At 30.7% G+C, this 19,560-nt stretch overlaps 1 protein-coding gene across 1 annotated transcript; it reads right to left on the bottom strand.

Moving 5' to 3' along the window:
- Positions 1-2,223: 2,223 nt before the first annotated feature.
- LOC111906578 (trihelix transcription factor PTL) lies at positions 2,224-5,089 on the bottom strand. Its single transcript, XM_023902332.3, has 2 exons — positions 4,144-5,089; positions 2,224-3,540 (listed from the first exon to the last, which is right to left on the bottom strand). The coding sequence occupies exons 1-2, from the start codon at positions 4,536-4,538 to the stop codon at positions 2,481-2,483; spliced, it is 1,455 nt and encodes a 484-aa protein (XP_023758100.1). The 5' UTR covers positions 4,539-5,089; the 3' UTR covers positions 2,224-2,480.
- Between the last annotated feature and the right edge of the window lie 14,471 nt (positions 5,090-19,560).

The following is a 19,560-nucleotide window of genomic DNA, read 5'->3' as shown; positions in this document are numbered from 1 at the left end:
TTAGTCATGCGATTATGGATGGAAAATAGTTATTAGAGAAAAGAACATCAACTGGTGAGTCATGGGTTAGCTTACTAATAGAGAGTAAGTTCTTTTTGAGACGGGGTACCATGATAACTTCCAATAGAGGAAGGTTGTTCAATATAAGAGAATGACCAATATAAGAAATATTTAAATAATTACCATTCCTGAAAACAACTTGATCCTTTCTAGAGTAGGGTGATGATGAGTCAAGGTGTGATGGTGAGTTTGTCTTGTGGGTTGATGCACCAGAATCAACATACCAATTGGGTTTGGACTGAGTAGTGTTGCATTGCATGTGAAAAGCATGAGCTAGATTTGCATCAATTGTGGTACCTTGTTGATAAGTGCAGAGATTTGGACACGTTGAAGCATAGTGTTCGTTCTTTTAGAAAAGATAGAAATGGGGTGGTCTTTTGGTACACCCTCGTCCCCCCAGAGTAGTTCCAGGGACCTCGTCCTCATTGTGAAGTGCCCCCTTGAGGTGAGGGTTGAGACGAAACCCGATGAGACTCGACATTGAAGGCGATTGGAGTGGAAACATGACCATGCAAGGAGCTAAAATATAGTTCGGGATTTTTTGCTTGAGACATAAGTACACCAAAAGATGCGTAAGGTGTAACAACCCTATGAGCAATGGAGAATGATTCATATGCATCCCCAAGACCACATAAAAAATAGTGAGCTTTATCGGAGTCATCAAAGGGATTACCAGTAGCAAATAATTGATCACAAATTTCCATGAATTTTCTGCCAAACTCGGTGAAAAAGGAAGCTCCTTTTTGAATCTGGAAAAAAGAGTCTTGAAGGTTTGTAGAAGTCCTCTGAAATCATGAGAGTGAGCACTCTCTAGAGCCTTCCAAATCTCTTTAGCGGTTCTGCCATAGCCTTTTTTGATAAGGAAGATTGGATGATGAGAAGGGCATCTGATCAACATTATACTAGGTTTCATAGGTTGGATTTAGTGTTGTTTTTCCATCAATTTTGATGGTTGTTGGAGGTGTTTGAAGAGAACCATCGACATGTCCAATGAGGTTTTGATAGGATAAGAGGTGACAAATTTGATTCTTCTAGTGAAGGAAATTGGAGGAGGTTAATTTGATGGTGAGAAGGTGAAGAATTGTATTGAGAAAGAGGTCTGATGAGGAGAAAGCCATGAGAGACGTGAGAAAGGAGAAGGATTGAAGGTGAGTACGGCTAGGGTTATGTTTCCCTGGCTGATACCATATAAGATGTATTTCCCACAATGCATATAATTTTATTAATAAATGTATTTATACAAGTACATAGGATACATATATACATGACAACTATACATGATAACTAGCAATTACACATCCTTAAAATCATCTCTTAAATTATCGGCTAATAGATACAAATGAAGGACGCCTTCATCAAAATTTTAGTAGGTACCATGAGGTTTTGAAATCAATGATTATGAAGGATCGAAGGATCGAGGGACTGTCGTGCTCATGGGTTTGGCTTTGTAATCTTTGTAGATCCTTCTTTTCTAGGGAGAGTCACCAAAGAGAATTACAACATCGATGGCAAAATGGTAAACTTTCCAATCATGAAGTTCATGTTTCTCATTCTAAATTTTGCACAATAATGTCTTTCTTATTTCAGGTTGAGGCGAAGAATGTGGTTCCATAGATGAGAAAACCACAATGATTTGAAGCATTAATAGTATCAAGACTTTACCGAGGTACATACCAAAGATACTTGTAGGAGTTTCAGCTGGTGCTGCTGCATAGGGTCAAACTAACGACCAATTTATGAAATTAAGGAATACCCTAATCTTTAACAAAACCCCGTTAGATTGTAGAAACACCGGGATGCAAAGCAGCGCCAAAGAAGGAAGAAGGGTTCGTTTCGTCGTTTGTTTTTGGAGTCGTGCGTCATTTGGAGTTTCGAAACTTGGTTAGTCATGCGTCATTTGGAGTTTCGAAACTTGGTTATCTCCAAAATGAGGGTAAAAACTAGTGGATGGTTAAAAATGCTTTGTGGAAAAATCAACTCCCAAAGAGAAGACATGAGAACTAACATATAAGTGATTATTTTTATAGAGTAACTAAATGCTACTTGATGGAATTGATTCTTCTTATCTGCAGACAAGGATACTCTACAAAGTAAAATCAGAAGAATTAAATCTGAAATCCAATAAAGATAAATGTGATCAATCATGGAGGAAGATTTGAACCATTCTTCAAAGTATTATCAGGTAATCAATGAAAAGATCAAGTAACATCAAACTGAACAGTGGATATATTTAATTATTAACTATCACTGACATCAGTTTTAGTCAGATGTTTCCATGCATGCATATATATAGTATGACATTTCTTTTACATAATCAAGTAACACTATCAGATCTTTCTTGAATATTTCCTTACATATAGCCAAACTTAATCCTTGCCAACATACTTTCATTAATTATTTTACCACACCCTCAATAGTGCCTAATATTTCTCTCCTTTGGTGATCTTATTCCCATAATAATTCCCGATCAGCGCAGGGTCATTCATTAAGGCCCTATAGCCACCATCATTCTGTGGATCATTTTGTGAATCACTTCTTTCACCTACTTGATGAATGATGTTATTGTGGTGAGAATACAAATTTGAACATCTGGTATTCTCTTTTCGTTTCTTGGTTCTCAATTGAAAATTTATGTGATCCCACTTAGTCTTGCATATCAACGCATTTCTGTTGTAACCCAAACAAGCCATTGATAAGGCAATTTCCTCCCAGAGAACCTCTTCCATACACCCTCCTTGCTCAAATCTTGTTTCCATGCTAGTTCTTAGTTGTATTAGATGTGTAATCTCATTTTCTCCCCAACCTGCGATATTATGATTTTGATCATTACTATGCTCGGGAGACGAACTCTTAATGGTACATGATTTGTTTTCTGTTAATTTGTGCAAAGCTTCCATTAAAGCTGAATCTCGAGACTCCATCCATGCTCGTTCTTTTGCTCGTAACTTTTTTTCTATCTCTAATCTTGCAGCGTTTTCTTTCCTCCATTGCTTCTCTTTTGAAATTCTCTCCTTTTCCTTTTCATCTATCGTCCTCATCATCTTCTCCATCCATGCATCTTGTTTCTCCATAAGTGTCTGTGTTTTTGTTTCGATGAAGTCTGTTATCATGGTTTTCCAATATTTTTTCCCAAGGCTCTTCTTGTTATCCGTCCTCTCCACACAATCACTCTCTTCCTTGAATGGAGCCAATGGTGCATAGTGATTTACGAAGTCACATGAGGAAGGGTCAAACACAGATGGATTATTTGGAAGGTGTAAATTATTAGAGACTGAAAGCAGGTTAGGATCCTGATCCTGATTGGTACTAGCGTTTGTTTCCCCGTATAGAGCTTCTAGTTGGCTAAAGAATCGGTAATGCTTCTTGTCTTGTCTTCCAGCTTTTCCTCCTTTGATCTTTTTATAATACTTGTACAAGTTTTCAAATTTCTCACAGCATTTTTTCCCACTTCTTCTATAACCATGCTCCACAGACATTATCCTGAAAAGTAAACGACAAAACAATGAAGGGTAAAAGTTTTCGGAATGAGGAAACTGAACCTAGTTATTCAAAGGTCCAGTAAAGCTTTTAAGTGATAATCATGCACGAATACGAATAGCCAAATTGGAGTCTTTAATTATAGGACTATTTAATGTTAGCCATGAAAGGTGCGTCTTTCTAGTCTCTATTCAATCTGATCTATCACTTGATTCAACTGAAAGAAGGGAAAATTCTGTACACTTCATAAAATAGTTTTCAAGAAAGCTATACGTACTAAGAGAATTAATCAAACCCTTCAAGTATAATGTGAATGTTTTGAAGTGAAACTTTTATTTACATCATAAAAGGGTAAAGCTTTGATCTTTAAACATTAAATTAGCAAATAAGAAGGAATAAAGAAAAATAAAGTGATAAGCTTTGTAAGAAAGCTCTGGATAATTGTTGAGGTTCTTGGGAGTTAGGATGCTATAATATATTTATATTCTTTAGAGAAAACCACTTTGAGGGAAGCAAAACAACTTGTTTAATATAGAGGAAACCCCAAAACTTTGTTCTAAAAGGAAAATGTCTAGTGTGGGATGTTGAGAGAATAAGAGAGATTACCTGGAAACTTCATCCCATACAGGGCCTTTGTGATTAGCTTCTTTAAACATAGAATCAAGTCCTGATCGGATCTCAAGAAGTGTTAGAGTTTCTTCCCTTGTCCATCTTCCACCATAACCATCAATTTCCATTTCTAAACCATTACCACCGCAGCCGCCACCGCTGCCACCACCACCACCGCTGTCTGCGCTAAGACCTGAAGCTGTTGACCCCATACCCATCGTTGAATCAGATCCAAACGACATTCCACCACCACCAGGACCACCTCCCAACATCACCATGGCATAGTGCAGGTCACGTGGAGGCTGAGTCTGTGGCTGCAGAGATATGGAAGGGAAGATGGGCGTTCCGTTCATGTAATGGGATAGATCCCTCAGTCCATACGTTTCATCCATTTCTTTCACTTTTTTGTTTTAGTATTTCGTTCCAATCGTTTTCTACAACTGAAAGACTGAATTTATGATAGGGAAGAGAGGGTTCTAGTGAAAGGATGTGAAGAAGCCGATCACTCCTTCACCAGGAAAAAGGTTAGAATGAGCTTGGACCCATGTCTGTGTTTGTTCTTCAGAACACATCATACCCTAAAGTAGTACAGACTAGATGTGTACAGTATATCTATATGCTGTCTATGTATATCAACTATATACGATATACATCAAATGTATCATCTCACACGTATCTCTCTCTCTCATTGATGAGAGAGAAGGAAAGCATACACAAGGATAGACCGGTAAAACACAGGTTATGGTGAATGACAAATGTTAAAAGGTGAACCTGATCCCTAATCTTGATCCATTGCGTATGCATCAACAGTACCTAGGACCCACCCCCTATTGATGATCCTTTTGAGTGTTACCCTTGGAATTGTTTTCTACAAGTAAACCCGCTCCCCCACACACCCTTTTCCCATTTTGGTCAAAATTTATTTTAATTGCTTTGTGTGAAAGTTGATAGTATATTTAAAAAAAAAAAAAAAAAAAAAAAAAAAAAAAAGAGAGAACACCGCGCCACCAACTCGGCATGTAAAATTCTAGTAGTTAATGCTGATAAAAGAAAGTAGGGTAAATTCTAATTTCAAAAATATAACGTTTTTTCTTTTTCTGCTGTTTTTTCAATTGAAAATTTTATCTACTTTTTCAATTAATATAAACTAGATGTAAAACTCGTGTACTATACAGGTTGATTAAACAAATTATATATGAAGATATAAACAAATTATATATGAAGATATAAACATTAAGTATTTTTTTTTAAAGAAAACATCAAATATGAAAGTGTAAACATTAAGTATTTCTTTTAAAAAAATTTCAAAATATATAAAACAAAATGATGAATAAATAAATAATTCAATTTATACTAATAAAACAAACTATTTAAAAATAATTATATTCTGACCATATAACCTTTTTTAGTTTTTCAATTAAAAGCAACAAAATTGGATAATTTTTTTTCTATATAGACCGTTTTGCCTAAAATGACAATGAACTTTAAAAGAAAAATGCCAATTTTGAATTATATATATTGAAGGAAACAGATTAAATTTGAAAATATAAGGAAACAAATTAATGACACATTAATTACTTTGTATAACCTAAAAATTAGATAGTTAATTAAGAAAATAAAAATTACCATAAAATGACCTGTGAAAATTAATTTTTAAAAATTAACCAGAAAATTACATGTGTCAATATTCATGAAAATATGACATGTGACAAAAAGATTTTCATTTATTAGTATGGATACCATTGACTATCTTATCTTATACCACACTATAATCTTCCATTATTCACAAAAATTTCATAATATTTATTAACAAATGGCTTCCCCTTCCAATAAAAAAAACTGCAAAAACTAGCAAGAAAAACACCCAAAAAACACAAACTCATTCTTACCTTCATCACATACTTTTATCCAAAATCAAACTGGTCCCTCTATTTATTCACATCCTAATTACCATCATTCCGGTACATACTATCCATATCATGTCCAAAGCCAACCATAATTCAAATCTGTATCTCAATCACAGTGCCAATTTAATTTCAATATCTAGTGCAATCCCTAATGGAAAATGAGTTCAACCCATTTGACCACCTTCTCGAATCACAATTTCAATTCAAATACCTAACCTAAACCCAAACTTATACCTAATTGGTAAATCATTCATAATCCAAAGTCGTACCTGAAACAGATTCCAAGTTGGAAGAGATTCGATGTCAACCAAGGCCCAAGAAAAAAGGAAAGACACCTTCCAAATAGTGGACACCGGAGGAAGAAACGATGTTGGGTTGTGCGTGGGTCAATATTTCAGAAGACTTAAAGGTCGAGAAAAACCAATATGCGCCTAAATTTTTTCTATAAAATTACTAGGCGTTTTCTCGCATAACCACATAGAGTGAAGAATGTTGACCCCGACAGATCGAGGTATGAAGGTTCATATATTTTTCTAAATAAATGCCCTACATTCATCATGTACATAATTTTTTTAATTGGGGTCAAGAAGAGATTGAACGGGAGTTTTGGGATGTTTCAGAGAGCAGAAGTGGGAGAATTTAGTATGTGGATAGTTTTAACGATACTGAGGTGTGATCAAATCATCATTGGGTGAGAATGTGAGGGGGTTGTCAAGGTTAGTTGGTTTATAGTGGTTGTCAGCTACTAAATAGAGGAAATGGGGGATGCTTGTGACCATGAGGCGGAGTCGATGGTGGAACCGATAGTAGGTGAAGGTGGAGCAGCTATTAGGGGAGTCAATGTGAAAATTGTGGCAGGGAGAGACTGGAGAGTCAGAATATAGAGTGTTACTAAAAGGAACAATATGGTAAAGGAGAAAGTGGGTGACAAGATGATTTGACTAAAATTTAAGTCACAATAAGTGTAGAAAGGTGGGTTATGAGGAGTCATGGATGCCTATGGAAAAAATTGTTTATTAAACGTAACATTATATGAAAGATAACTTTTCTATTATTAAGGTCAAACAATTAAAGCCTTAGTGATTATCGGGATACCCAAAGAAAATGCATTGGATGAATCAGTGAGTGAGTTTGTAGTTAGTGAAAAATCTGATAACATAAGCATCCGATGATACATAGATAGTCATAGGTTGCATTCTTTTGGAGAATTTTTCAATTGACTTTTTTGATTTGGATAGAATAACCATCTAATGATACAAAAATAGTCATATGGGTTCGCTTGATTTGGATGGAATGCGATTTAGAAGATGAGATGCTATATGGGGAGCCTTAACTCAAAAGGTGGGAAGAAGGTGACTTTAAAATAGGAGGGAAAGAATAAGATTGTTTATGGTTTGTAACATATGTCAAAATTTTCCATTTTGTTGAGAAGTTTGGTGGCAAGAAAATCAAAATTAAATGCCATTATAATCTAAAAGGTGGTGAAGAGTTGAGTTTTCAAACTCACATCAATGATTATATTGAAAATCCTAGATTTCTATGTGAATTAAGTTTATATATATGGTTGTAAATGTAAGAATTTTGAGATGACATCAAACTTTCATCTTAGAGGATAAACTCATACGTAGTGTGAGAAGTGGTCTAGGAAAATAATGTAGTATTTTTGAAAACTTAGACTAGGAATAAGGGACATCTAAATTTCGGAGTGAACAATATCAAACGAATCATGAATAAATTTATTTGGACTAGAAAATGGAAGACAAATGTCTTTGCCTAATTAGAATGCATTACAAAGAAACTAGGATAAATTTTTATTACATGAAATAAAAATGACTATAAATACAAAAAATCACATCATTCCCAAATCCCCGAGCTTGAGGGTAGTAACAGTTGAGGAGAAATTTTGGAGCAATGGAACGGGTAATGATTAATGGTTCTATTACATCATAGTAGTGCTTTGTTTAACTAGGCCCTTCATAGAAAAACCATACTTCTTAAACACAATGTAATAATCATTTTCATGGGAAAATTTATTGAGGGAATATGAGATTTTTATGATGTTAGGCTAGAAAAGAACATTATTTAATTGAAGTATGTGACGGGGGTATAAGAAAGGAGTCATACCTTATGTTGGCGACAGACATCGAAAACTCGTCACCTTTAAGGATCGATGAAAATGCATAACTTCGTATTTTCGATTATATATATATATATATATATATATATATATATATATATATATATATATATATATATATATATATATATATATATATATATATAGACACACACACACACACTACAAGGAAAAAGGCCATTACCGGCGACAAAAACCGTCGGTAATACTAATAGCGGCCACGCGTCGCCGGTATTGAGTCGCCGCTACTGCTTCGTCGCTGTCGCCGCTATTAACCATGTCGCCGCTAATAAACATGTCGACGGTAAAAGTGTCGCAGGTAATAACAATTTTCATTTTTTTTTAATTAATGATTTTGGTTAGCGGTGATAATGTCGCCGGTAAAAGTGTCGCTGATAATAACAATATTCGATTAAATATCAAAAATAATAGTGTCGACGCTAATTGCAAATTAAATATTAACAAACATCCGATTAAATATCAAACATAATAGTGTCAATGAAAATTACAAACAAACATTTGATTACAATTAAATATCAAAAATCATAATATCCGAGTAGCAAAACAACCAAATTTTTACAATCTACCAAGTAGCAAAGCATGACAACATATACAAATAAAACGCATCCTTACATACCACCATCTTCGTTCCGTCGTTTCCTTGATTATTGTGGGATTGAAAAAACAAATAAAGTTCATCCCTGCATGCTGGGTCGTTGAGCATTGCACGAAGATTTTCCAACTACATAATTAATAACAATATATATATATATATATATATATATATATATATATATATATATATATATATATATATATATATATATATATATATATATAAGTTAGATTGTCAAACATAAACAAAAACTATCAAAATATATTGTTATTTTTAAACTAAGATAGAAAACCAAAGTACATTGCTATTTCTTGTAATTGGGACAAAAACCAAATTACCAAACTTTTTAGCAAATAATCACCACAAAACCAAAATTACCAATTCAACATGCATTTTACGATGCTAAAGTAGATTGCTATTTTTAAAATAAGATAGAAAATCAAAGTACATTGCTATTTCTTGCACTTGGGACAAAAACCAAAGTAGATTGTTTTACCTGTAATGGTTGTGATGATTGTTGTGATGGTTGCGAAGGCTGTGGAATCGGTGGGAAAGCAGAAGGTTTACGGCCAATGCCTTTAATATGGCCACGTCGCTCTCCTAACACTTTCTCGAATGCAGCTCTTTCTTGAGCGGGTGTTAATTCACTTTCACCTTGAGTTTGTTCTAACAGCTCTTCAACTAACCGATTATGTAACTCCCAAAAGTGAGTAATAATTAAGTATAAATAAACATTTAATTAAATGATAAAATTATAATTAAATACTTACGTATTGTTGTTCTGCCTCAGTTATAACAAATACACCATTCTTATCGGTATGAGCTTTACAAAACATTTCCACTCTCTTAAGGTTCTGTGTAACTTTAAAAATTAGATTATATTTTAAATAAATAATTACATGTATCGTACGGTACCTTCTTATAGCAAGTATTGCTATACGAGCTCAAACCCCCACGATTCACACTTGTTTGCATTTCATGGACTTTTTTGTTCCTTTCTGATGCAATTCTGTGTTCGTCCATTTGAAAATACTCAACTGCCTTCGCCCAGTTATCTACTAGCATACCCTCTGGAGGATTGGCTAATGCTCCCAGGATATCTTCATACCCTCCAACTGACTTAAAATATTCTTTTGCGTCAGCTTTACGTTCTCGATAACCTTTTAACAAAGCTGCTTGAAAACTCTCTGTCAACAGATTAGCTTGTACATCCTGGTACATCTAATCCAAATCAAAGTTTGTCTACAAAAAAAAGTTAACCAAGTAAAAAACAATTATAGTTAACCATATAAAATATATTTAAATAAATAATTACCGCTAAATGTTGTAATACATTGTCCTGTATTGAAGGGGTAACTTTTTTCCAAGTCCATTTGTCAAACGGGACCATCTGCCACATTGTTTTTCCAATTTCTCAGGAAAACATGTCTTTCGGCTCTCCTACGGGATCAAATGTGATATCCCTATCATATTTCAAACTAATTGGTTTCCCCTGGTTCCGTAAGATTGCTTTTTCAAGTTTTATATTTTTTGCTTTTCCTCGAACTTTCCTTCGGGCACGTTCATCAACTACAAATATAATTAAAAATTATTAAAAATGATATTTAATTAATAATAATTGAACAAAAATATTAAATAAAAATTCATAATAAGATTTACCGTCTTGCTCATGTTGACCAGCACCTCTACCACCTGGGATAAGTGGGTCCTCAGCTTCGTCTCCCCCATGTCCACGACCCATGACAACAACCATGGTATACATAAACCAAATCCATATGCTCATCATTTCCTGATAAACTATAAGATATACAAATACAAATTTTATTACAGATACACATTACATAAAAATAAACATTTACATAGAAATACATATTACTATTTAAACTAGAAATCCAAATAAAGTTCAAATCACAAACACATATTACAAATACTGTCGAGATTAAAAAATATATATATTTGTAACATATTATGTTGTTGTGTTGTTGTTTCTAGTATTTGTAATTTACCGTCGAGATTATAAAATATATATATTTTTGGTTTTAGAGTGTTGATTTATTTTTGTCAATTATAATAATCTTATTTTGTAAAGCTTTTACTAATATTGTTTTGCAATTTTTTATTCTCATTTTTTTCTAGTAATAAAATTAATAATAATAATAAATATGACTTAAAAGTATTTAAAACAGGTTTGATAAGTAATTTTTATCGTTTTCCTAAAAATCATATTTGTTTTGGTGTGTATTGACAATTTGTTTTTTAAATAATCATTTTAATTTTATTATATTCACATCTATGTAAACATTAAAATGTGATTATTAACACTTTGCCACAATAATCAAAACGACGCGATTTAAAAAATGGATAATCATTCAAAGTTCAAACCGCCCCAAAAAAATCCAATACACACATGAATATGTGTATAATATCCTAACAATTTTATAACATTTTTTTTTGTGTGTGTGTTTTTTTTTGCTATTATAACAATATTTTTTTTTTCAATTCTAGCATCCTACGTACATACATATACCACATACTTTTACATAATACATAAGAACATGAAATTCACATACTTTTAGATATATATACCAGATATACACAAAATACAAATACGTTCACATACACACAAAATAACATCCTACTTAAACCAAATACACATAATTTCACATATATAGATAATAACATCCTAATTATACCAAATACAAAAATTTCACAATCATATACCACATTTACAAAAAACATACCTACATTCACATACACACAATAACATCCTACTTATAACAAATACATACATATATATATATATATATATATATATATATATATATATATATATATATATATATAATAACATCATATATATATTTCTACCAAATACTCATATACCACATACATCAAATATCAAATATACACACAATTTTCACTTACAAATATCAAATATACACACAATTTTCACATATGACAATTTTCACATAATTTTCACATACAAATACAAAATTCACAAAAAAATGAAATAATAGAACCTGTAGTGGAGGAAATCAACCGGTAATAGTTGGAAAACCTATTATTCACCCGATGAAGCTACAAATCCAAAACCTAGGAGCCATCCAAAATGTCACAAATCACTTCAACAATATTTTCAAGGGTAATATACAAATTAAATTACCAAAACTTAGAAATTTAATCAACACTTTTTCAGTGTTAACATACAAATTAACAAAGAAATTATCAAAGAAATTTTCAAATCAAATTACCTTAATTTCTTCAAGAACTTGACTTAGAAATTGGTCCCAACTCACACCTTAATCCCTAATACCCTTAATATGACACAATGTATGGAGAAATCAAGGTGGAAGAAGCAAATTGAAGATGGACTCGGTAGAAGGTGGAAGGGGCGAAGGAGAAAAGGAAGGAAACATAAAGCAATTAAGAAGAATGAAGTTTCTGCGTGCGTTTTTTTTTTTATCTGCGTGAAGCTTTACCGGCGACTAATAGGTTATTACCGGCGAATCTTATCAATAGCAGCGACAATCTGGAGGGAAGGGTACCGCGTCATTTTTTAGTAAACTATTAGCGGCGATAATTTCAACCTTTAGCGGTGACACATATGTCGCTGATATTAGGTTAGTTCGGATAAGGGACCCTAAGCGTTGGATTGGATATTTGATCGAACGGTGTAGATGTAACAGAAGGGGAAGACGCGGATTCGGGTGATCACTCTTTAGCGGCGACGCTATTACCGGCGACACTCTCTAGAGTCGCTGCTAAAGGCCTCTATCGCCGGTAATAGTGTCGCCGCTAAAGAGTGATTTTCTTGTAGTGATATATATCCTTTATAATAAATGAATGTTTTTTTGCCACTTGTCACATTCTCATTCAATTTTCTCAAATGTCATTTTGTGCTTATTTTTAATTAATTTTTTTCCATATGTCATTTTATTAATTTTTCTATTTTAATAAATTTCACATAATTTTTTTTAATGTAATAATGACAATAAATGTAGTAATAAATGGATATTAATAAATCATTATTTTTTATAAATTCAAAGTTTTCAAATATTTTGATTTTTATATATAATTTTTCATTAATTAACACATATAATAAATGAGTCTCACAAAATATATATATATATATATATATATATATATATATATATATATATATATATATATATATATATATATATATATATATATATTACGACGTTAGACAAATTATAAATAATATATTATATGTATTTGTAATATTTCCGGTTATAATAAGATATCGAAATTTATTGATATAAATTTCACAATTTTCTATTTATATTATTTGACCGAATATATATATATATATATATATATATATATATATATATATATATATATATATATATATATATATATATATATATATATATATATATATATATATATATATAATTGTAAGCTTTACATATATTTGACTATAGATATACTTGTATATCAATAAAAACTAAACGTATTGTAAATATATAAGTTAATTGATTATGATTTTGTTTAAAAAAAAGTATATATATATATATAGGGTTAGGTTATTTTGTTTTCACTATTTATTGTGTGCCTGTATGACTGATTCTAGACAAATCATTTTACTTATTTTAAGAAAGTAATTAATGCATATTAAATGTTAAAGATATAATAGATATTAATTACATATTCAGAATTTAATAAGCATTAATTACTTTCTTAAAATAACTAAAATGATTGGTCTAGAATCAATCATACAGACACACAATAGATTGTGAAAACATTTGAACCTAACTCTCTCTCTCTCTCTCTCTCTCTCTCTCTATATATATATATATATATATATATATATATATATATATATATATATATATATACACACACACACCAAGGGTTATACGGAAAACAAAAAACCATAAAAAACCCAAAAAATCATAAAAATACATAAAAAAAATACCTAGAGATCAGAAATATTTTACTTTTACATTTTTTTACCTAAAAATCGAAGGTTTATTTACAAAATAGCTTAAAAAATTAAAAAAATTGATGTTTTTTTTTTGGTTTTTTTTTTCAAAATAAATTTTAACGAAAATAAAGAAAAGGCTGCGAAAATTCATAATATAAGATCAAAAAAAAAAAAAAGATTTATGATGTCTAAGTATTTTTTTATGCATTTTTATGGTTTTTAGGGTTTTTTTTAGAGTTTCTTGTTTTCCATAGAACCTAAACACACACACACACACACTCACACACACACACACACACACACACATATATATATATATATATATATATATATATATATATATATATATATATATATATATAAAGATTCAAATGAGAACCATAAAAAAATAAGAACCCTAAGAACTTTTAAGTTTAGCCTGTTAAAATAAAATAATGGCATTATTATAAATAACAGCATATTTGAGTCTAGTTTCACAAACAATTTATCAGATGTTGCAAACTAGATCTAAAAGCTAGATCTGATTCTTTCTTTCATAGTTCTCACAAAATCAACCCATCACCTCTCTCCCTTATTCCACCGGTGGCAGAACCTCCAGCTGCCGTCGTCGTTGCTGTCGACGTCCACCTCGCCGGAATCCAAGTTTGTAGGATGTGTGATTTCTACCTGAGATCCACCTGATCGAACCACTAGATACATTGCTTGCTTCGTCCTCCTCCACCTTCAGAGCTATGATTTTTGCCGGTAGCCGCCACCACCGATGACATACCTCCTCCTATGACATCATCTTCTTCATCCTCCACCGTCACTCCCCTAGATCTACAACCATATCCATCATTTTCTCTCCGATTTCTTGTGAACCAATAGATCTATATCAAATCTCTCTATATCTGGATCAAATTTCATCAGATTTGCATCGGATATCACCATATCTGATGTGTTTGTACATTTTCAATTCAGATCAGTTCTGGTCGGCGCACCATATCTCGAGATTAATGAAGTTTCGAATGCTAGATCTACTACCTAACACCAGATCTTCATCAAATCTGATATTTACGATGCATTTCATGTATGAATCAGGTTTATTTGGTGCATTTCATGTTAGCTTGCATCAGATCTGATTTTTGAAGATAAGTCTTCAAAAAAAATCAGGATGTTGATTTTTGTAGATAAATCTCCTTTAAGTTTTGTTTTCTACTTGTTTGTCTACTTGCATCTGTTGTTGATCTCTATGATATAGTTTTTTTTTTTTTTTTATTAAAGTGTGAATTTGATGTTTTAATCTCTCATTTGCCGTATAATTTTGTTAATCTTAGTTTTAGCTACTATTATGTTGTGCATGTATAATTTTTTTAATTAAACTTTGAATTTATTATACTCGTTTGTGAATTTTCTATATTAAAATTGTAATAAGCGTTTTAAGTTGATAATATGGATGTGAATACTACTTTTTGTGTATTAAAATACAAATTTAGTGTACTAAGCTGTGATTTTTGTGTTTTAAACTGTGAATTCGTTGCATTAAACTTTAAATTTTCTTTTTAAGCTATGGATTGACTGCATTAAGCTGTGAATTATATGTATGAAACTATGAAGTTACTTGTATTAGGTTAAGCTATAAATTTTGTGTATAAACTTTGAATTGACTATATAAAGAGTGTTAAGTTAAAAATATGGTTGTGGATGCTTACTTTTATGTATTAAACTTTGAATTTTGTGTACTAAAGTATGATTTTTGTGTTTTAAACTGTGAATTGACTGCATTAAACTGTGAATTTTCTTCTTAGACTATAAATTGACTATATTAAACTGTGATTTTTGTGTTTTAAACTGTGAATTAACTGCATTAAACTGTGAATTTTCTTCTTAGACTATGAATTGACTATATTAAATTGTGAATTTTATGTATTAAATTATGAATTGATTGTATTAAACTGTGAATGAATTGACATTAAGTTGTGATTATTTTATAATTTTTTTGTTTGCTTTTGAGATAATGGAAATTTTATTCACGGCTTATTATATTAAATTCACAGTTTAAAATATGACTAATTTATGTATAAATCTTTTTGTTAATTTTCTTCAGAATATATGTAATTTTTGTGTTGTATAAGTATGTAAGAATACATTAGTTTTAATAATAGTTTTGCATTAAATTCAAAATGAGAGAAATAAATGGTTTTATTAAACTGTGAATGTACTATTTAAGTTATTAATGCATGACTTTATTTACAGATATGATTTAGAAGAAAATAATGGTTGTGATGCTGGTACAGGTGGTTTGTGGCAGCGTGTGGTGGTGATAGCAGTAGAAGTTGAATTTTCGATTTCTTTGAGTTTATGAATTATTGTAAAATGGTTTGTATTAAGTTATGATATTTTTGAATTAAACTAGAACTTGACTGTATAAACTAGTAATTTATATAAGTTTTGTGTTCAAATATGAGAGCATATAAGAATGAAAATATTATACTGCAAAATTACCATTTTGCCCTTTTGTATCAAAAGAGAAAAAAAGGATTTTTGCATGTTTAATAAGAATATCATGTAAATATTTACTAAATAATGTGGGTTCTTAGGGCTCTTAATTTTTTGTGCTTCTCATTTGAACCACTCCATATATATATATATATATATATATATATATATATATATATATATATATATATATATATATATATATATATATATATATATATATATAAACAGGATCGGGTGAGGATTTGTTTTTTCGATGAGGACTCCTTCAAAAAATTGAAAAAAAAAATACAAATTTGGATCATTAAAATTGAATTATGGATCATTTTTATGATCTATGATTCACTTTTTATCATCCATGATTTAATTTTAATGACCCAAAAAAAATTTCCAATTTTTTTCTCCGATGTAGTACTATGCTCGATTTTATGATTTGTATTTTTTAATTTTTTTTCAATTTTTTTGAGGTGTCCTCACGAGTCTTCACTGAAAATAGAGTCCTCACCGGAACCGGACCCTATATATATATATATATATATATATATATATATATACACACACACACACACACATATATATATATACACACACACACACATAAACACTCACTGTGATGCAAAAATCGGTTTAGGCGGTGATTAATAGGACTATTAATCGGAATTGGGTAGGGGTTGATGTGTCTGATTCAAGTACACATATGCATTTATGCAAACAAGAAAACATTTCATAGTTAATTGAAGTTAAATATAAATATATGCATTTATGCACACAAAAAAAATCACAATTAAGTGAAGATAGGTTCATAGTATATATAAGATATGCTCTGTTTAATTAAACCACTTCTACATATATTAAAGTATAACTAAAATCATAAGGTAAAATCTAAAAGAACCAACTATCTAATAGTAAATTAGATTTAATGATTGCTCTCCAAACTTGATGCACATATTTACTCTTTAATCAAAATTCCCTTCCTTACCATTATACATGCCATGGAAATAAAATATTGTTGAACCGTCTTCAATCGATAGATGGTACTTTCATGTGAAATATGAAAATTATCAATAATCATTATCTTACAACAACATGAATGCAACCCAAAGAAAAACCTAAACTATTAGAAATATAAACTAAGAAATACATACCTTATTTCAAAAAGCCAAAGTTGAAATCGATTAAATGCCCTCCATTAAAAACGATCAAAGATGCAGATTAGAAATCATCGACAATCGATTAAATGTCCCTTCCGCGGTCATGGATGGAGAGGAGAGGGGTGGATGTGACGCCGACAATTAAAGTCAGAAGACAAAGTCAATCGCTAGACACTTGCGGTGTATCCTTCTAGTTTCTTTCGGGTTCGTGTTGGAGATGTTGAAAGATTGATTTAAGGGGAAAAACTAAACGACCCCCTGTTTAAGGGAGAGATCCATAAATACAAAATATTATCTTTAAGTTACCAAAATAATTTTTTGCAAAGTTATGAAATTACCCTTGTACTTTGATTGGTTCAGAATTAGTTACACATCCACACAATACTTAGAGTTTATATATAAACCTAACTATCGCTCTTTCTTTCTCTCTCTCTCTCTCTCTCTCTCTCTCTCTCTATATATATATATATATATATATATATATATATATATATATATATATATATATATATATATAGAAAGATCTTGTATGCCCAAAAGTTATTAAAAAATGATATTGCTAGTAAAATATGATCCAATGGGGTCACACATTATAACAAGTTACCACTAATTGATTAGTTATTAGTATAATTTGATTAATAATAGCTATCAATACTTGTATTCAATTAAAAAAACATTATTTTACAAAAATAATATTTACCAACATATTGGGAATTATTGTTTCAAGAAATAATAATAAAAGAAAACAAATCTAGCTTAATATCATATGGTATGATATTTAATGTGATGTACAACGTTTTGGACACTTAGTGTAATCATCTAGTTTCTATATAACTATCTAGTTGGAAGAAAAATTAAAAGCAAAAAACATCATCATTAGACACCTCTCCTAACCATGACTTTTAGAAAATGAAGGAGATGATGTGTATTATTTAAATCCCTCCTCCATGCGAGTCATGTAGAGCCATGTTTTTGTTAATTATCAAGTTTTACTTGGTACATGTAAGGAAGTATTTAAAGTATAGAGTAGACACAAAACAACGCTGGTGGTATATTCTTGCTCTCTTAGTGTTGTAGACATTTTCCCTTATATACTCTCTCCATGCCTTGCATTTTGGTGAAGTATTATTGTTCTTAAACGTAGTTTCTCTTTAATCATGTTTTGGAATATGGTATTAAAGCTTAAGAAAACCATTTTACAAGTGAGTATTATCAACTACTAGTGGTTTATTTTTCCTTTGGTGGATACTTTTAGAGAGCTCTTATTTTAGAGATTAATGTCACATTTCATCATATTCCAATACTCCATGAGAATCAAAGTCTTCAAAGTTTGTAACACTTAACTTTCTTTGGTTGGTTTAACTTTCTAAGTCTTGGAAAATGATCCTTGGTGGGTTAAAATGATTTTAGTTTATTCAAACAAAAATGCTTCCGTTGCTAAATTCGTAGTTTTGACTATTTATTTTAGACTATATTTTTCAATAAAACTAAACATTTGCTATTAGAAACATTTTTGCACGATTGGTTAGATTATTTCTTAAGTTGATGAAATCTTTGATTTTTAGAAAGCATGGATGATTTTCTCTTTGAAAGAAAAAAATTCATACATAATTTCTTTAAGAACTTCATAATTGTTATTTTTGGTGACAAAAGTTTACATACATTTTTTGTCACAAAAGTTATTTTAGAAAACCAAAGAGCTGTGTTATATAATTTTGAGTGTATATATATATATATATATATATATATATATATATATATATATATATATATATATATATATATATATATATATATATATATATATAATGTGCATAAACTAGCCATAAACCTCTTGCGAATGTCTTTGTGTTGATTTGTTTAAATGGTTGTAATATTTATTTATTCATATGATGTGTTATAATTAAATAAATAATTTTTATTTTGTTTATTTTTCTAAGTAATAAATTAGTTTTAAAACTAATTTAGTTTGCTAAAAAATGTAATAAGAAATGAAGATGGAGCCAATTTTAAAGATCAAAAAGGGTTGTATTTGCTAAATTCTAAGAGCGGGGGAAAACATAACATTTTCATAAAGTGTTGATGTTGGGAAGTGCTACATCAGATTCCTTCAAGGTGACTCTTACGACAACCTTTTCTGAGATGTGTTGCATATTGCTGAAATTACACTTTTC

Source organism: Lactuca sativa, chromosome 1 (genome assembly GCF_002870075.4).
Source record: "Lactuca sativa cultivar Salinas chromosome 1, Lsat_Salinas_v11, whole genome shotgun sequence".
Classification (NCBI taxonomy): Eukaryota; Viridiplantae; Streptophyta; class Magnoliopsida; order Asterales; family Asteraceae; genus Lactuca; species Lactuca sativa.
Note: the sequence above shows the minus strand (reverse complement) of the source record. Positions and strands in the feature narration are given on the sequence as shown.

Bases quoted from the DNA above. Each gene is read 5' to 3' on its own strand.
- LOC111906578 (XM_023902332.3), bottom strand. From the start codon at position 4,538: ATGGATGAAACGTATGGACTGAGGGATCTATCCCATTACATGAACGGA. The intron at 3,541-4,143 runs GTAATCTCTCTT...TTTACTTTTCAG, and splicing joins GTATGGGATGAAGTTTCCAG to GATAATGTCTGTGGAGCATG.